Here is a 19,241-nt window from a genome sequence, read left to right as displayed (position 1 = left end):
CTGATGGGAGAGAGCTCTCTCCCATTGACATATCAAAGCCACCTCAATAAGTGGCAGCAGCTACGTCAGCAGGAGATGCTCTCCCGCTGACAGTGCTATGCACTTTGACACTTACACCAGCAAAACTTACATTTCTGGGGTGTGTTTTCTTCATACCCCAGAGTTGACATCAATTTTGCCAGCATAAGTGGTGGTGTAGACATGGCATCAGTTGAGAATCCCAGATTACCAGCGGAATACTTTCTATTTAGGTGCTGTTGCTCTCTGAACGTTCAGAATGAAGTAAGCTTAAAACAATATGAAAGTACATCCGAGACATTTTCACCTAAAGCTGACTGCTTGCCTTGCCCAAACAGCAGATAAAAGTCCATTATTTTCCTGGCATGACAGTAGAATAGGTTCCAGCATTTCAGCATCAAAGGGCTAAATTCAAGTGGAACATAATCCCACAGTGGCAAGACAGTGAGGTTTCAGGAGTGGCTGCCAACGTTTTTCATTTTTTAAAAATGTATTTATTTTAAATTATTGCTCCCTGGAAACGGCAGGAATGTCAATGTCCAGTTGATTGTGCACAAATAAAACAAGCATGCAGATTCAGTAATCCAGCAGTAATAGTGGTAGACAACGGTGGAGCTAACTCCAAGAAAGCTATTTATAGCCTGTCTTCAAAACCAAAACAATTACACTGGTGCATGGAACTGACAAGTCTCCAAACCATAATAGTGTTGGCCAGTTACTAAGTCAGGGCAGTTTCTAAGACAACCTCAGATTAGAAATCAGTCATGCTCAGAGCCAAGAAATGGGACAGGTCTGAATAAGATGCAGCAGGTTTCAGATACACCTCTGTCTTGGCCTGGGAATGACTACCAAGATGCAACGTTGTCAATGTCTGGGCACTAAAGGACACCTTGCTCAAAAACCCAGCTGAAGGGTCTGAAGAGGACAGAAGATACTCTGGGCACCACTCAGAACCTCATCTTGGAAATGAAAATAGTTCTATTGATTTCACCTGGAGAGTACTTACAAAAGACATGCCTCGAGCCTCAGCTAAGTATCTCAGCAGGCTTGTGGAGTAAGTCCTCAGAGTACTGTTAAACATCTAACACCAGGTTAAACATCTAACACTGGAAAAACTCAAGGACAGGAGGCTTGTGTTCCATGTATAATATTTTATTTATTTAAAATATTTTTACCCCGCCTCTCTATTTAAAATATTCGAGACGGCTGGGGTGCCCAGTTCAGCCCAGAGGCAGGGGAGGTTCTAAGGGCACATCTAAACTACATTCCTCTTTCAAAAGAGGAATGTAAATGAGGACAAACGAAAGTTCAAATGAAGCGCGGATTTACAAATCTTGCGCTTCATTTGCATAATCGAGTGAGAGCGCTTTTTCGAAAAAGTCTAGACAGGGTTCTTTTGAAAAACAAACAAACAAACAAAAACCTTTTCGAAAGAACCCATACTCCGGAAAAAGGAGAAAAAACCCTTTTTCAAAAAAGCGCTCTCATGCGATTATGCGAATGACTGGGCTACCCAAAGGTCCATGTAGCCCAATGTCCTGTCTGCCAGCGAGGCCAACGCTAGGTGCTATGGCGGGGGCAAACCAACACCTTTGCAGGGTGAAGTCAGCATAAGAGACCTGCGGCTCAGCCAATCAGGAGGTAGAGCACATGGCAGAGGGGGAGCCTGTCTCGGGACAATTTTTGGTACAAAATAGCCATATTAGAGCAGCCACGAGGCTAAGACTACAACTCCCAGCATGCCACACAGCCATCTATCCCAACAGTGCAGCTTCAGTGCATGCTGGGACTTGTAGTCCCCATAGGCCTCATTCCTTATTTAGGCAAAGGGGTCTGCAGCCATCTCCAGCACCCCCACAGGACCATGAGCAGGGCTCCGAATTCAGCCCTCCCTACCAGGTGAGGCCCAGTGATTCCCTGCAGACCAACCAACAATGAGGCAGCCCCTGGGGAAGGGGCTCAGCAACCTGCATGGCTCCTTCCCAGGAACAAGAACCCCTAGCACAAACAGCCAGGCCACAATCCACATAGCAGCAAGTCCACCCTTACTCTGGGGCAGTGCTGCTGACTGGCTGGTGCTGGGTCACAGGAAGGCCCAGAGCCATGGCCATCCATTCCCTCATGTACCTGCCACAAGGCAGCATGGCCTGCCAGGACCCTGCTGTCCACCTGGGGCACTGGTCTCCAGGTCCCATCAATGAAGGGACCAGTGTAGGGCCCTAGTACTGAGCCAGCTTCTTGTCCAGCCCCTAGCTCTGGGGCAGGTGTCAGAAATGGCTGCAGCTCGCGTTGCACCAGAAATGGCACTCCAGGGTGGGGGCACTCTGACTGGCAGAAACAATGGTGCCAGGTTCTCAGTCTATATAGGGGTGGGTGGGTCGGGGACCAGGTAGATTTTGAGCTTTTTTTGCTAGACAGTGTGTCACAGATTGCAAGTGGTGATGGTGCCTGGAAAAACAAGGGTACTGGATCCTTGCCATGGGTCTCAGCTGGCCATGACAAGTCAGAGTCTTGGGCTGAAGCTGATATAGAGTATAACAGCCCTTTGGTAAGTGGCCTTCACAATTCATACTGCTAAAATTGAACCTCGCTGACCTGGGCAAACATGAGTATTGGTGATATCTGGCAAATGGTATACCAAGTTAAAGATAATGGGTCTTAGGCACCAAACTACATTGGCTCAGACAGAGAAGAGGATCCTAGTGCCACTTGAGTTGGGTACGGAATCACTTCAGCTAGGGCTCAATTCAAGTGCCGCTTATACTACGTCAACCATGCTGGGATGCTGACACTAGTCTGAGTCAGATAAGATCCAGTTCATGGATGTTACTTATGCTGGGCATAGAGTGACTCTGGCTGGCGGGTATCCCAGACTTAGTTGACTAGGCTTAAGGAGCCTCCTCTGCCAATAGCAGCATGTGAGGCAGCCCTCCTGCTCCTGAGGGTCAGTCAGACAAATACCCAGGCCTGTTATTGTTTCTTTTTTGTTCTTTTTATAAAAAACAACAACAACAACAAAAAACCAACAGAAGAGCATGAAGGATGTTCTATGCAATCTGAGCTCACTGCAACTTCGGAGGTTAATATGGAACTGAAGAGTAGTTCGGGCTATTCCCCCTTTAATATCTGAGGTGAGGGGATGCACAGGGAGGGACTAAAGAGTCCAAAGGACACTGCTCTCTGTAAGATTCTGCAGCCCAACACCAGGAGGCGCCAGTCCCACAAGCAAGAATATGCACCAACCAATCAAAGAAAAACTGCAGGTTAAAGGAGATAAAAAACTTGTAATAAGGAAAAGAAAAAAGGGGGAAAAATCCCTTGCTAACTAGAAAGTATGATATGCCATGCTCATTGCTACTGTGTAGCTCAGACCTGTGCCACAATAGTTAACTGATTCTTCTTTCCACTTGGGACAGTCTTGTTTAGATTTTCTCTGTGCTCTTGGAGAATAAGTCATCTGGCCTGAATGGTGATCTAGTGAAAATAGATCTTGTATTGCAATCTGAAGGAAGACTGAATGAGCTCAGTCTGAGCTTCTGTGACAGGTAATCATAGAATATGTTGTCTCTAGATAGGTATTTACTTCTGGGTATTGATAGCCACATTTTATCAGCTGATCTGAGTGTTCTAAGAGTGAGACAGCAGGAAAAAAGGCAAAGGAAATATATCACTGAGACTGATGCTATTGGACTACGGTTTGGTCAGTTTAAAGTAAAGTTAAAAATGAAAAATTTAAGATCCTATTTTGAATGACATTGTAGGAATTTCTTAGGGGGAAAAAAGAAATCTTTTTTTTTTTTTTTTTTACTAGCTCTGGAGAACAGACTTACCCTGTGTGTCAAAAAAGAAAATGTTATTGCAGGCTAGACTTCTAAGGCATTGCTCATGCCAGTCAGAATTAGGCATTCATGCTCAGGGAAAAAAAAGTATTCCTTAAAAGCTTTAGACACAAAAGGGAAAGTAAAATAAAAAGAAATAAAAAGCATAATCCCCTCAAAATGAGAGTGAGTGAGCACTGGCAATATCCTATAATCCAGCCTCACTAGACACAATTCAGGCCAGGTGACTATACCTTAACAATAAATGTGACAGGCTAATAAGACTAACTATTCTTCTGATCACTAAACAAATACACCTAATTTTACTAAAAGAAACAGAAAAGGAAGAATAGCAGACTCGTGTCTCATTTAAACATTCACAAAATAAACAATATGGACCACATGCAATTCAGCTTTAACTTCATGGAGCTATAAGAAGTTTAATAACTCACTCATGAGCTATTTGTAGCATCCATCACTTGCATGATTGTTTGGTAATTGAAGCCTCAGTTAACTGGGGAGTGGGGGAGGTGGTAAGAAATCACTTCTAAGGGTATCATGGGTTGTGTGGTTAGGTGTTACTTCTAATTCTTCTCCCAGAAAGTCCCTGGTTTATGACTTTCCCTCATTCTGATGCCACTGTTTGCATATGACACTCCATGCCTCACAGATTTATCACTAATTCATCCAATGCCAAAGTAACAGCCTCTGGGGGATAGGTTTGTTTCTGTGCTTTTCAGCTGGGAGATGGTAATAACTGCCAAAATTGCACTTCTCTGCCACCTCCATATCTTCTTTATGAGGAATATCCTGATGGAATGACTTGGTTTGGCTGCCAATGCCCTAAACTTTAGCTGCCTCTCTGCCCTGTATACTCAGAGCTCCAGGAGATTTCCATCTTTCCAATTTCATTGTCTCCTATCAGCTCCTTTGCTCTATGTCCCACTGCAGCAGCTCAGAAGGGAGCAGCAGCACTAAAAACAGTCTATTGGCCCTAATGCTACAGCATTGAGGAAGAGAGCAATGGGAAGAACATGGTTTTAGGAGTAGAGACAGGAACTGGGAAAATATGGTATGCAAAGAGTTAAAAGAGAAGGAGGAACAGAGGTGGGGATGAAGAGGTTCATGAAAGATTTCTTTCAGGATGGAGTATAATTGATGGGGACCCTAACCTGGAAGAAGTCTTTCCTGAACTCTCTCTTCTGGTTTTCAAACAACTAACCCCCAACCACAGAAGCAAGCTCTGCACAGACCAGGACACATCATCTCAAAGCAGCCCCAAATCGTGTCAGAACAACAGATGTAAAACCTGCAGACATATCTCCTCTACTGCAATGATCAAAAGACCCCACAACACACCTTTCAAGATCTGTGCACACTACTCCTGCCTATCGCCTACTGTACTATATGCCCCAGTAACAACTGACAACAGTCACTATGATTTTGAATAAACTCAGACAGAAAAATGATAAGAGACAAAATCACTATCATCAGGCGTCATATTTTTCACAAAGCAATCACTCTGTCTGACCTATCAATTCTCAATCTCAAAGGAAACCTGCACAACACTTACAAAAGATAAGCTTTGGAATTTAAATTAGTAATTTTACTAAACAGTAAGAAAACATAGTTTTAAATAAAGACACTGGATTTATGGTTTATTACAATAATCTGTAGCCGACTAATCCCGTTTTGTTCTATAGCTACAGGGGTATCAGCAGGCCACTATTCGTAGTAGTGGTGCTGGAACAATTTTTATACATTTTTATAACTTTTTTTTCTGCACATGGATGAAAAAATTAGAAGGAACACTTGTTGGGGGTGCTGCAGCACCCGCCATTCCCTTACTTCCAGTATCTATGTCTCCTGGAATGGTCTCTTAGAACAGGGGTCACCAACCAGTAGATCGGGATCTAGTGGTAGATCTTGGAGCCTCTGACAAGTGATCCTGACTGGTTTGGCCAAGAGGTTATCAAGTCCAGCACTTCAGTCCCATACCCCCCACCAGACAGCTGCACATTTCCTGCCATCTGCCTTGGAGTGGTCCCCTCAGGAGCCTCTGCTTTCTGTGCAGGGCAGGGGAGAGGAGGGAGAAGAGAAGGTGCTGATGTCAAGAGGTCCTCTCCCTCTCTGTATCCTATCTTCACAGAGCAGAGAGGGGGCTCAACAGGACTTGGGATGGAGTTTGTTGGCTGCTTTTGGGAGTGGTGCAGGGCCAGGACAGGGGTGAGCCTGCCTCAGCCCCACCACCCAGGAGCCACCTGAGGTAAGCAATGCCCAGCTAGTGCCCACATCCTGAAATCCTACCCCAGTCATAAACCCCCTCCTGTACCCCAAACTCCTGCCTTAGCTCCAAGCACCCCTGCAACCAAATAGCCTCCCACAGCCTGCACCTAGAACCCTATCTGGCACTCCAACTGCCTGCCCCAGACTCAGCTCAGAGCTCCCATCTCACTCCAGATCCCGTAATTCAAGACCAGAGCCTGCACCCCAACCCTCTGCCCCAACCTGGTGAAAGTGAGGGAAGTTGGGGGGGTGGAGGGAGCAGGGGCGGGGCTTCAGAGAAGGGGTAAAATGGAGGCTAGGCAAGGGTATTTGGGTTTGAGGTAGATCTTGGATTGCACTTAAATTCAAAAAGTGATATTGTGCTTAAAAAGGTTGGAGACCCCTGCTTTAGAATATGGGCTAATTACTTGTGCTAAACTATCTGTTTGACTTTATATTTAGCTGTGACCTTCTCAGTACCTTTCCTAGACTGAGGCAGAGCTGTGTGTTTAGGTTGAAAGTTTGTCTCTCTCACAAGTTGGCTCAATGAAAAATATTACCACACCCACATTCTCTCTAATAAAGTAATCTCTCAGAATCTGTGCATTAAGACCTGATTCTTCTCTGTGCAGACACAGTCTTCTGGGCATGAGGCTAGAACCTGATTCCTCCTCCTGATAATTTGGCACTAAAAACATTTTTGTGAACCAGAATGAATTTGGTGCTTTGAAGAATCTAGAATTTTGGTAACAGCAATGTGGCGGGGTAAAACAACCCCGCCACTGCCCCAGGTCGAGGCAGGCTCAGGTGGGCGAAGACGACGGCACCCGCGCTACACAGGAAGTGACAGGGCCGGCCTTGAAGGCGCTGGACAGGGAAGGGGCCGTGCAGGGAACGCCCCACAGGCAGCCGCAGACCCGGCGCAGGAGGATGACGTTACGCCCTCCGGGTGCGTGACGTCAGTCGGGCACCCAGGGACGCCCATTGGGGAGGGGATAAGGCCGGGGAGGAGGGTGACATCACCGACCGAGCCCAGGGATGGAGATAAAAGAAGGATGTCTGGGCAGGTGTGGGAAGAGGAGGAACTGAAGGAAAAGGAACTGAAGGAGGAGTTCAAGGAGACGGGGGGACATGAAGAGAGGTGCGGGGAGGAACAGGTGTGAGGGAACTCGGGAGCAGGGGCGTAGCAAGCACACATTGCACCCGTGATCTGAGCCCGAGCGGTGGAGTTGAGCAGTGGCCCAGGGCGGGGTTGCAGAGCCCATGAGCAAACGTGTTTAGGGGCAACACCCCTGTTTGTTACGGAGAGTGGGTGGGCCCGGGTCCCCCTCTCCGCCATCCGAAGGCGATCCTCGAGACTCAACTGCTGTGGTTAGCTGGCCCCTAAACCTGCAGTTTGCCTCTGAACTAGATGGCGACTGGGTGTGGGAAAATGCATACTTAAATAAAAGGGGTGAAATTCGCATGAACTACGAGTGCAGACTCGTGACAAGCAGCAACTAGGAAATAGCACTAACTGACAACTCAGGAGTATCCTCCCTTGTTTATACAGAAGCTGAGCGGCTCTTTCACACAAATATTTAGAGATTATATTGTCCCTTTGGAGTCTTTTTCACCTGCTTTTCCTGATTAGTGGTTACTATATTAAGGAAGTCTTATTTTGAAATGCAAGGCACAAATCCCAGATGGACTATACAGCACATCTATCAGTGTCAGGATTTTACAATGCCATTCAAATTGTAGTGTCTTTCCTGTTTAAGAGCAGAAGTGTTTTTTCCTCCCTCTCTTAATTGATTGCTTGCTTTTGTATATGTATTGCTTTTTTTATTCCTCAATGATTCATAATTAAGTGGCCCACCCCACTTTTTTAAGAACCAAAACAATGCACTATGGTTTTATTTATATTTTATTAGTTGTCCAAAAGTTCACAGGCATGTATGCCATGTACACAAAATACATGATTGATTCCTTTCAAACTGTTGGTTCTCCTCCACTTTGGAAAAAGTCTGGACTTTTTATATTCTGTATTAGAATGTGAAGAGCTCCTCTCTATCTCTTCAGTTTCACCACTGGTCATAAAGCAAGAGGCTGTCTATCTGTAGCTTCTGCCATTTGGAATAGCCTTCTTGTATCCCTCTGTCTTATAGAGCCTCCATATCATCTCAAGATTGTCTTTTCTCCTTTGCCTCTTCTTCATTTTTCACTCTGCTGTTTATTATGTAACTCTGCGGTGTATATGAAGCAACTCTGCCAAACACCATTGTACTGTCATTTGAATGACTTGCTAGCCTGTGAAGTTTCATTAAGCTCCAGAGGCTGATGTACCAACCATGCAGTAAGGAAATGGTCAACCAATACTTTCACTAAAGCATAGCCACTCAGCTCTACTCCTAAGGATCATGCAACAGGCTTTACTTTATTCTCAACTTATGTTACACTGGGCCCCCTTTGTGCTTCGTGAACACATACATTTAAGATTTCACAGCCTGAATTAACACAAGATGCAACAACTGAGTGTTACAAATAAACAGAAAAGAGAAGGAACAATGAGTAGCTCTGAGCATAATTTACAGGGTTTTTTTGTTTGTTTTTTTGATTTTTTTTTGTTAAGGATGTTAGTGACCCTTCCTGGCACAGTTGTGTGCAGAGCTCTAGTGTGGACAGAGAAGTCAGAAATGGTGTTTGCAGGCTCTATTACAGCATAGTTCTTGTACTGAGATATGGCTCTCAATCTGTGGCATGCTTTTAGTGCAAACCCAGAAGGAATTGCAAAAGAAGCTTTGTGTTTCTCCCTTATCCTAGGGCTATGTGGGTGCTAGATCAGTTTATTTCAGGCTGCTCTGATTTATGCCAACTGCCAAACCCTCCCAGAGGCCGTTCTGGCAGTCAAGGATCAGCTGGGCCTAACAAGCTCTCAGTCACAATGTCAATGCTGATGGCTAGGAGACAGTGTGGCGAAAGAGCCATTACAACAAATCTGTGCCACACCAAGAATTCTGGAAACAAAGGGAATCTGCAGTGTTTCAAAATCCTGCAATTATTGCATGAGTTCTGTAAGAAGGAATGTTCTAAAAATCTCAGCTCCCGAGGCAAGTCATTACCTGAAAATCATACTTTTAATTTAACAACAGCAAACATTTCTAGCCCTCGCAGCAGAAAAAAAAAAAAGTCCGAAATGGTAAATCAAGTGCACCCTAAAGGCTTAGAAAACAGAAAGCAAATAAAAGAACCCCCAGTTCACTAGTTTCTTTATCTCTTATGACTTTGGTGCATCTGACTCACTAATTTTCAATTCTTGGGGTCTCAATATTAAATCTGCCAGTCATCAAATCTGCCAGGTTTAGTGCTGATTTAGGCTGGCTGAGTGAAGCAATAGTCCCCCAAAGTACCAGAGAAATATTGCCACAGTGTTTTGATGCGGTCAAAACCCACTTGACCCTTTGCTATGAACAGGGCTCGACAAATTATGGAAAACCCTACTCGCCAGACAAAAAAGGGATTTGCCACCCTCCGCCGCAAAAAGTGTTTTTTAATGGCATAAATTCCTAATAAGAATAAGAACAATAATTACTAATAAGTTATTAATAAATATCACCCAAGTTATTAATAAATATCTTATAAACCTCTACCTTTTCCTCTGCTGCCATGTCTCCTCCCCTTGCTCTATCAGCTCCCCTGGTGCCTGCTGCCCCCTAACCCCTCACCCTCCTCTGTTGTCCTGACTCCTCCCATTCTCACTGCCCTCAACCTTCCTGAGACCTGCCCCCCTCCACCAGCCCTTCTCTCCCCTCTGTGCCCACTCCTCCAGTAGCCCCACTCTGCTCATGTGAGCTACCCCGCCTCATCCCTTCTCCTAACACCTCCCTCTACACACCTGCCCTGCCTCTCTCCTCTGGTGCTGGTCTCTCCACTGCAGGTGTCTGCCCTTCTGCTTCACCCTCAGAAACCCCTGGCACCTGCACCCTCCTGGTGCCTCCCTCTTCCCTCACTGCCCCTGCTCCCTTTGCTCTCTTTTCTCCGATATCCACCCCCTCACCACCGTCTGCCCCCGTTCCCCTCATGCCCCTGTGCCCTTACACATGCCTTGCTCCATCCCCGCCTTCCTCACGTCCACCCCTTCTTTCAAGCCTTCTCCCAGCACCTCCCTCTCCCCCCTCCCACTGACACCTCCCCTCCTGCCCTTTTCCTCATTGTCTGCACTTGGCCCCCTGGCATTTGTCGGCTGCACCCCTGTGCCTTCCCCTTTCATCTTCTTCTCCTGACCTCCTCCCCTCCCCTCCCCTCAGCACAAGCCCCTTCCCCATATTTTCCCCCTCTCCTCTCCTCCCCCCAGCCCACCCCAGCCCCTTCCCCTCCCCCAGGGCCAGCTCTAGGTTTTTTGCTGCCCTAAGCAATACATTTTTTAGCCGCCCCCCTTTTTTGTTGTCTTTTACATGTTTGCATTTTGCAATGGGTTTTTTGTTTTGTTTTCATTTTTGTGCCGGCATTTTAGCCCTATAAACAGCAAATAGCATTTTCATTCGTTTTTTTCCATTAAGGCAAAGGCGCTTCAAGTGAACTCCCCCTTTCACTCGCTCCTGGGTCACAGCAGCCTTTTCCCTGCCCTGTCCAGCCCCTCCCTATGGACAAGCACCCATCACTCCTGACCCACAGGGGGAGGAGGGTGTGGGGACAGTAGAGAGCCAGAGGGGTGCAGGGAACAGTGGGGGTGTACTGGGGTGGCGCAGGGAACAGGAATTACAGAGGGATGCAGGGATCGGGGGGAGCAGGGTACGGTGGAGGCACGGGGAATGGGACGCGGGGAACGGAAGGGGCAGAGGGATCGGGGTCTAGGGGCAGTGCAGGGAATGGGCAGCACAGAGCTGGGGGGGGGCAGGGATCGGGGGGGCAGGGTGCAAAGGCGGTGCAGAGCCAGAGAGTCGCAGGGAGAGCAGGGGGAACAGGGAAGCAGCGGTGGCATGGGGAACCGGTGGTGCGGAGATAAAGGAGCGCAGGGGGAGTGCAGCGAGCCAGGCGGTCAACAGGGACCGGTCTCTTGCCAGCGAGGGGGCTGGGGCCGTAGCAGGACTGGAGCTGGTCGGGTGGGGCGGGGCAGGGCCTGGCTGCGTTGCAGCCAGCTCCCAGGGACACACGGCCAGAGCCGAGCTGCCGCGGCTCTTTGAAATCAGCGGGGCCACGTCCTGCTGACGTCCCGCCCTCTGGCTCGTGCCCCGCCTCCTCGCGCCGGAGCTAACGCAGGCACCCCGGTGGCAAGAATCACCACACTTCCCCCTCCCCAGTGGCGCTCTGCTCCTTTGCCAGCTGGCGGATTGGATGGGGCCACGCTGCCTGTAGTGCGGGCTTCGGCCAGCCCATCACAACGGCCCACCGGGTCAGTCCGTCCCTGCACTCACCAGCTAGTAAAATCTACTTGCCACAGGCGAGCGGGCGAGTGTATTTGTTGAGCCCTGGCTATGAAAGGCAAAGAAAAGCTAGGAATGAAAAGTTAAATTAAGAGAAAATGAAGACATATACGTGCCATCAAAGGATTAAGAACCAGGTGACATAGTAAAAGTATGAAATATGCATGTCTCAACTAACTGACATAATATTCCTCCTGTGCAGAGGACCATAACAAAGTCTGTGCACCCATTTATGACCACTAAGGGTACAGGGGGAATTCACTCTGTACAAAGGTACTGCTTAGTTATTTCACAGCTCCTTTATCTTTCAATAGAATACTATTTTGAAGTGATTTCAGCTCTCTATCTTTTCCTCCCTCTTACCCTTCTTTCTAGGGCACATACAGGGTTGTTCATGCTATAAGTTACCCTGGTATACATCCATTCCACGCTAAAGTCATCGATGCTTGTAGGAATTGATGCGTTATAAGTCCTCCCATTTCCTGCTCTTAAGTCACAAGAAAAAAATCAATTTGCACAAAGGGAAGTCAGTCATGGGAAAAAGATTCCTCGCTTTAAGTTGTTTCACTATAAGTCCAAGTTTTTTTGAATGTATCTTGGATTTATAGCAAGGATGGCCTCTATATTATCCAATTGGTTATTTTAAAAAAAAATCCCTCCTCACCAGGTGTCTATGGCAGAAAATTAACACAAATCTCTCTCATGTAATGCTGAATGAATGCAAAATAAAGTAACACTGAAGAGTTATTTTAAATTCATGCTGATATAAAGAATTCAATACACTGTACACAAAGAAGAATTATGCAACACTGTTTACAGAACTTGTAATAAATAATCCTATAATCCCAAAATAAGTGACCCGTATTTTCCTTTGAAGTTTTATCATTACAAAAGATTCTGCATAACAGGCTAAACAAAACAGTGCTGATTCATGATTGAATCAAAAGCATCAATGGGCCTATATTTATTCCATTTCATTATATCCCTTCTCATGTATCTACCAAAAAGTGTGAGAGAGAACATATGCAAGAAATTGAACAGAAAAGCTTAATAAAACAAATATTGTAACAGCAGGTTTCTCAGTTTCACTTTTGCCCTGTTATGTGCATGTATCATGTATACACAACTATGATATCAGCTGGAAGATAGCTCACCTGTTTTCTTCCTCCAGATCTGCTAGGATTCTCTCTAGCTCACCTCTTTCTTCACTTTCCAGAGAAATCAGAATCTGAGCAGGACTGCGAGGCTGGCTCAGTGGGGATTCCTGGTTCAAACTTTGGCAGTAGTGCTGGATTAGCAAATGCTCATCATCTCTGGAAAAACATAGCAAAAACCCCAAAGCTGCTTCCTTCATCTTCTTTTTTATCTTTATGATTATGAATAGAAGGCAACTCATAGAAAAATCTTTTCATTCTTGAAGAAATTCAGCTAGATTCATTGCAAGTAGCAGGAGAAATTTGTGTACTTGCAGTGAAATTTGCTCAAATGATTATTAAATCAATTCATTACATGCCTTCCCTCATGCTCCATATGCATAGGATCCGCCTTTACCTCCCCCACCCCATCAGGTGTTTCATTCACAACTCTAGTGCACCTGAGCATCTTTGTCCTCATATTTCACTTTTCATACATCTAGCGCTCAATCTGACTTACTCACACTTGCACTGAAGAATCACCACCTTGTGCTACCTGTTATGCCACTGCACAAAATTTTGTGGAAGCAAGGTCAAAGCATTTATTTTTACCATAGTCTTGTATATCCATTTTTCTTATAGGTAGCTTTTCTTTCATTTACACCTGCCTTCCTTCTCCTTTTTGTTTAATATATAGTTTGATATTTGATAAAAAATATTAGTAAAACTATAGATTGTTTGTACTGCATGCATCTTCTTGTTTTATGGTTGGTGTTAATGAAGTTTTATGTATCCCATTTTAACAGAATTCTTTTTCAATAATTTTTAGTTAGAGTCTTATTATGCCAAATTCACTGGGTCAAGGGACTTTCACTGATTATATCAGTGGCCAGGTCACTTTCTTATAAAGTTATAAATTATGTTCATATTTACACATGTAACCAGTCTGTTAATTTTCCTTTTAAAAATGTCTGATATTATGTGATGTTGGGCTCATGACATTTTTTCAGATATATAAAGGGAAAAATTCCCTCCACAAAGAAATTACAAATCTACAAGCCCAATTCTGTACACCTTGAATATTTCCAAAGTTCACTGGGAGGTCTGGGTGTTAAAAAATAGTATATATGGAACTTGTGCTAAAATTATACCATGAGGAATAATAGTGAAAGAGCAGAGTGGGTTTTGGATGGAGAGAAATCACAGTAAACAATGGGAAGAGGAGAGTTTTGTTTTTCAAAAAAATCATATTGAGAAAAATAATTTTGTATAATTTTTCTTTGTTTCATGTTTGATTGGGCATCTATGTGTTCACTGTCGATACTTTGCACACATGAAAATATTGCTGCTTTAAATTGTATTCCTTAAAACACCAGAAAACCCATTTTTTAGACTATAAGGGTGTGTCTAGACTACAGGGTTTTGTCGACAAAAATGGACTTGTCGACAAAACTATACCTGCGTCCACACTACCGCTGAGTTCTGTCAACATAACGTCAACAGAACTCAGCAGTTTTGTCGATGCTGGTAAACCTCATTTTACGAGGCATAACGCCTTCTGTCGACAGAGTTTCTGTCGACAGAAGGTGTTATTGCATGTAAACTGTCCTTTGCGTCTATACTACCATGTCGACAAAGCAGCTTCCTTTGTCGACAGAACTCAATGTAGTCTAGATGCTCTTTGTCGACAGAAGTTTTGTCGACAGTATCTGTCGACAAAACTTCTGTCGACAGAAGCCTGTAGTCTAGACGTACCCTAAGAGTGCTAAACAATTTAGATCATTCTAAAATTATTTGAGTTAATAAAACCATCTGGAACATTTGTGACTTCAAAACAGACAATCCCTTTTTTAAAACAACAGATTTTAAAGAATCGTTAATGTCTATATTTAGAATATTTATGCAACATTCCAGCCTTGAGCTGATCCATACAACTAAATTACAAATCTGTGGAGAGAAGACTTAACAAAGAATAAAAGTTGATGAAGGAGAATTTAAAAAACAATAATTTGTGTGATGTATTTGACAGCATTTCGCGTAGAGTCAGATACATGGTTTCCCCGTTAGGTTCTTAAAGTAAAATATTCAAAAGACCTTAAGGGCACATCTGCACTTTTCGTTAAGTCAGCACTGCTGTGATCAATGCAATGGTGTCAGTTTAGCAGGTATGGTAAAAATTAGATAATCTATGTCAAAGCGACTCCACCTCCCCGATGAGAGGTGGGAGGTAAGTCAGCAGGAGAGAATCTATGCTCAGCACAGCATGGTGTAGACACCGCTGTCAGTTGACTTAGGTTATGTCGACCTAAGTAGACTAACAGTGTTACTCTACAGCAGGGATGAGCAAATTATTGCCTGTGGATCAGTGGGAACCTCCGGCAGGCTCCCTGCTTTCTGTGCCCCACCCGTTATCCCCTTTCCTTCTCCTCCCCTCCCCCCACAAAAAAAACCCCTCAGAGCATCCAGCTGCAGGTGGCCATCTGCTCTCTGGATGACATGCGCTGGGTGGGGTGGACTGTGTGTGCTGCCCCCACTCCCAGCACAATCTCATAACTCCCACTGGTTTCACACCAGCTGCTATGAATATCCTGTGGGGGCGTGGCAATCAAGGAGACTGCCTGAGAGTTCCATGGGTAGCAGGCACGGAGCCACTTAGGTAAGTGCCTCCTGAGCAGAGCGTGCACCTGGCACCTGACTTCCTCCCTCCCCCCAACCCTCTCTTTCCCTCCTGCACACCTGCCCATCACAACTCAAATTCTCTGCATCTCCACTCCTCCACTCATACCTCCTCCCAGACTCTGCACCCGCATCTTCTGACCCAGGTCACAACCCAAACCCTCTGCCCTCTTGCTCCAGGTCAGAACCCTCTCCTCCACTCACACTCTCTTTCAAGTCCCCACACTGCTCTGGCACCCCAGTTCCCTAACCCAAGCTCCCTAACCTCCATCCCAAACCCTGCACCTCCATTGGCATAATCAGCTGCCATTGATTATTTATTTCCAGTTATCTATCTAAATTAATCTCTAAATTACGTATTAATCTTCCAGTCAAGAGCTATTTTGCTATGTCATAGGCTTCCACATATTGTTCTATACCAGAGTTGAAGTGACCTCCTCCATTCATGTCATGTAAGAGTGTGGACTTTGACCATGTTCCAAATTCTTGGAGTGGCCCCCTCATCACAAATTATTGCCTACCTATGCCGTACAGCATTGTAGACCAACCCCACATGATTTAATAACCCAAATTCCACTTTCAGAAGTGACTTGAGCACTTGGGAACTTAAGCCCAATAACATTTAGGCTCTTGCTTAGTACCTATTTAGTATTTAATGTATTTTCAAAATAAAGCTATGGGGCATGTGAAATGTTTAACCTTTAATCAGTTTTCCTCTTTTCTTTTTGTGTGTATTTCACATAGCAACAGGGTATCTCCTTTTCCTCCCCGAGCAAGGAAAACGAAATATTAAAAGCATAACTTTTGCAGGGGGACTAGTTTCAACAAAATTTAGTAGATTTCATACTGGCTTCATTCTTGACCCTTTATGTATAAAGAAATATAGAGACTATTTGTCAGTGCATTCTTCCACATCCTGTCTAATAAAGGCTTTCGACTTTTAATATTTAATAGCTAGCATGAGCTCATGCTGCTGTTGCTTGCAGTATAATTGAATTTATTTGCAGACTAACTCTTTTTAGTATGGCCTTGATGACCCCTCAAAAGGCTGCACTGACATTTCTAGTATCCAACATTTTTATCCGCTTTTAAGTTTAAAGTTCACAGGAAAAGGAAAACTTCAGACTACCAAGTAATACTTAATTTATGAGATATTCTCAGATTTTTTTCCCCAAGTATTTTGTAAAAATTTGTGTTGAAGATGTACCACTGAACTACTTTTTAAGTGTGCTGACATTTCATCATCAGTTCTGTATGTGCAGCTTTGATTTATAAAGCACTGGTCTGTGTGGTGGTGTGCCATGAGGAGTCTACAACTGAACATAGCACAATGGGATCAGACGACAGTCCGATGTGAACCAGAAAATACTGTAAACTCAGTATTATTGGCACTTTATTGAAAGGTCCAGCCTTCACAAGCAATTGTGTATTAGAAATACTTCATAGGGATAGTATACTTACATGCTTTCATTAGGAGAAATGCTGTCATTTAGGTAAGATCCGTTGCTGTTCTCCATTTCTGCTAGCCTGTGGAAAAATTGAAAACCTCAATAAAACCCGTAAGTCTCAATGAAGATTTTTCCGGCTTTAAATTTCCTGAAAACTTAAAATATATAACATTTTGGTTACACAATAGTCAACCTACATTTGGACAACTTTTCTCTTGCTGCTAGTTAACTAATGGGCTTGGAAACAGCTGCCATTGATTATTCATTACCAGTTATCTATCTAAATTAATCTCTAAATTACGTATTAATCTTCCAGTCAAGTAGCTATTTTGCTATGTCATAGGCTTCCACATATTGTTCTATACCAGAGTTGAAGTGACCTACATGTTTCTAGTTAGTTGAGGACATTTATTCCCTTTTGAATCGACATATAAACGGGAAAACATCTCACTTGATCTGATTATTTTTCAGATGAATATGTATTTTATATAGAATCCTCCCTAGAAAATTGCCCTTTTTTGGGAAAAATAATAACTTTCCATAGCAGAGCTGAGCACTTGCCCCATGGTTTGGTTCATAAAATATGAAAAGTTCTCTTAAAAGGGGGTAAAAGTGAGCTATAGCAGTGGGTACCAAAACAGAGATAGGCACCTTTCCAAGTATTTCATAAGCTCAATTTTTTTTAGTATTTCAATGTTGGATAAATGTAACTGTTGTAGTTAACTTTTGGAAAGCTGTAAGCAGAATGCACAACTTAAAAAAAAGATACCTCTCCCCCTACACACAACTTAAAGGCCAGTTTTAACCAAAGTACATGCTTTGGGTTAACCCGTGCTCTTATTTACTTGCCCATCATTGCACAATTCTCTGGCATGCAAATTAATTGGAAGGTAGTTAGTAGTAGTTAGAAGGCAATATATATTATCAACTCTAGTTACGTTCAATTATAATGATGGCTTCTCTTTTTTGTTGTGTATTTTTAAATGATTGTTTCAAGAAAGATTTGCCTAGTGCCCAGCTGGTCTCATACCTGCTAGCATAATGTTCTATGCGTGAATGAGTATCATCATGTGAAAGCTGAGGGGACGAGGCAGGCCTATAAGGCAGAAAACACTGATTAATCACAAATATCCTTTGAAAAGATAAAAATACACTTTGGCATGTCTATGCTCTCATGTTTCCATGGCTTACGTTTATATAGTGTGTAATAAACAGCAAGCTATACTTGTGACCCACATGAATTGTGTGCTTCCGTGATCCATCACAGTAGAATGCTTTGTGGCCGCATACAAAAGATACTTCATTCATTCAAGAGTTTTTCTGTGACCTTGGTTTTTATTTTATTTTACTTTTTATGATACATAGATAAAGCTGTTCTATGAGAGGTTTCCTTTCAAAAGGATGTCTAGATGAACTTCTCTCCCAATTTATCAGCCTCCTTCATTCACCATGCTATTTCCTCTACTTTCCAAGGCCACTGTTCAAACCTCATGGGAAGTGTTTTATTTCTCTCCTTTCCCGTTCTGATTTATGTTTCTATTTCAACAGTAGCAAGTCTCATGCCCAAGCAGGAAGTTACTTCATGCAATATGCAATGTTAAGTGTTGAATCTAGTCAATACATTTGAACAGGAGACTGCAGGAACTGGGGCTAGTGGTTTAATTATGGTCCTCTCCCCACTGTTTCTCTACTACTACAGGGTGATATTAGCGGAAATGTAATATTGGACTTCTCCAACTTTTGATCCACATTTGTGAATTGAAGAATCCATATGGATTTCCAGAAGAGTAAGTTTGGTGTAGCCTCAGGCTGCTCTACAACTGAAAGTTGTACCTGTAATACTATGTCACTTACGGGTTCAATTTTTAATGGTAGTGTAATACTTGTGTTAGGTGCCACATACCAGTATAACTTATTCTCCTTCCCAGACAGAAATAGCTATTCTAACATAAAGCATATTTATACTGGATCTACTCTTCAGGGCTCTACCAGTAACTCTATTGTTACGCAAAAATGGTATAACTTTCTAACATACACAAGACCTTAGATTTCAACCAGATTCCAATTTGTATATTTTAATTCTATTTAAATTGCTGTTTTTAAAAAAAATAGTTTTAGGTAAATAGAATGCTTTCGCTTATTAGTTCCAAATTGTTATGCAGTGTTACTGGTACTGTCCAAGAGAGACTGTATAACTTAAGAGTAGTTATATTTCAGTGGCAGATAAAACAATATACTGCTATTATAGGTTATTATGGATTATAACTAAAAATATCAGTGTGTGGTACATAATGCATCATGGGTCTGCAAAACATTTACTACAGGATGATTACATTTCTGATCATCTTCCAGTTTTCAAATCAGTTTGCAAAGTACTTTAGAAAAGTAGGATTCTTCTGAATTCACAGACTATACTGTGAATTTAGAAGTCATCATCATTAGTGTCTTTCTCACAGATTGGAAAAGGGTTTTTGTGTGTGT

General features: G+C 43.6%; 1 protein-coding gene across 15 annotated transcripts in view; it reads right to left on the bottom strand.

The window, feature by feature from the left end:
- The window catches only part of DMD (dystrophin), a 2,135,104-nt gene that overhangs the window by 35,837 nt on the left and 2,080,026 nt on the right, over positions 1 to 19,241 (bottom strand). For 12 of the 15 annotated variants that reach the window (XM_075916549.2, XM_089775838.1, XM_075916586.2 and 9 more), the window contains 3 exons: positions 17,791 to 17,856; positions 16,774 to 16,839; positions 12,658 to 12,816 (listed from right to left, as the gene is read on the bottom strand). In XM_075916549.2, coding sequence (XP_075772664.2) covers positions 12,658 to 12,816; positions 16,774 to 16,839; positions 17,791 to 17,856 — 291 coding nt within the window. The remainder of the gene's footprint in view (positions 1 to 12,657; positions 12,817 to 16,773; positions 16,840 to 17,790; positions 17,857 to 19,241) is intronic. The other 3 variants (XM_075916514.2, XM_075916316.2, XM_075916448.2) reach the window with 1 other exon arrangement.

Source organism: Pelodiscus sinensis, chromosome 1, assembly GCF_052426305.1.
Source record: "Pelodiscus sinensis isolate ZL-2025 chromosome 1, ASM5242630v1, whole genome shotgun sequence".
In the NCBI taxonomy this organism is placed as follows: Eukaryota; Metazoa; Chordata; order Testudines; family Trionychidae; genus Pelodiscus; species Pelodiscus sinensis.
Note: the sequence above shows the minus strand (reverse complement) of the source record. Positions and strands in the feature narration are given on the sequence as shown.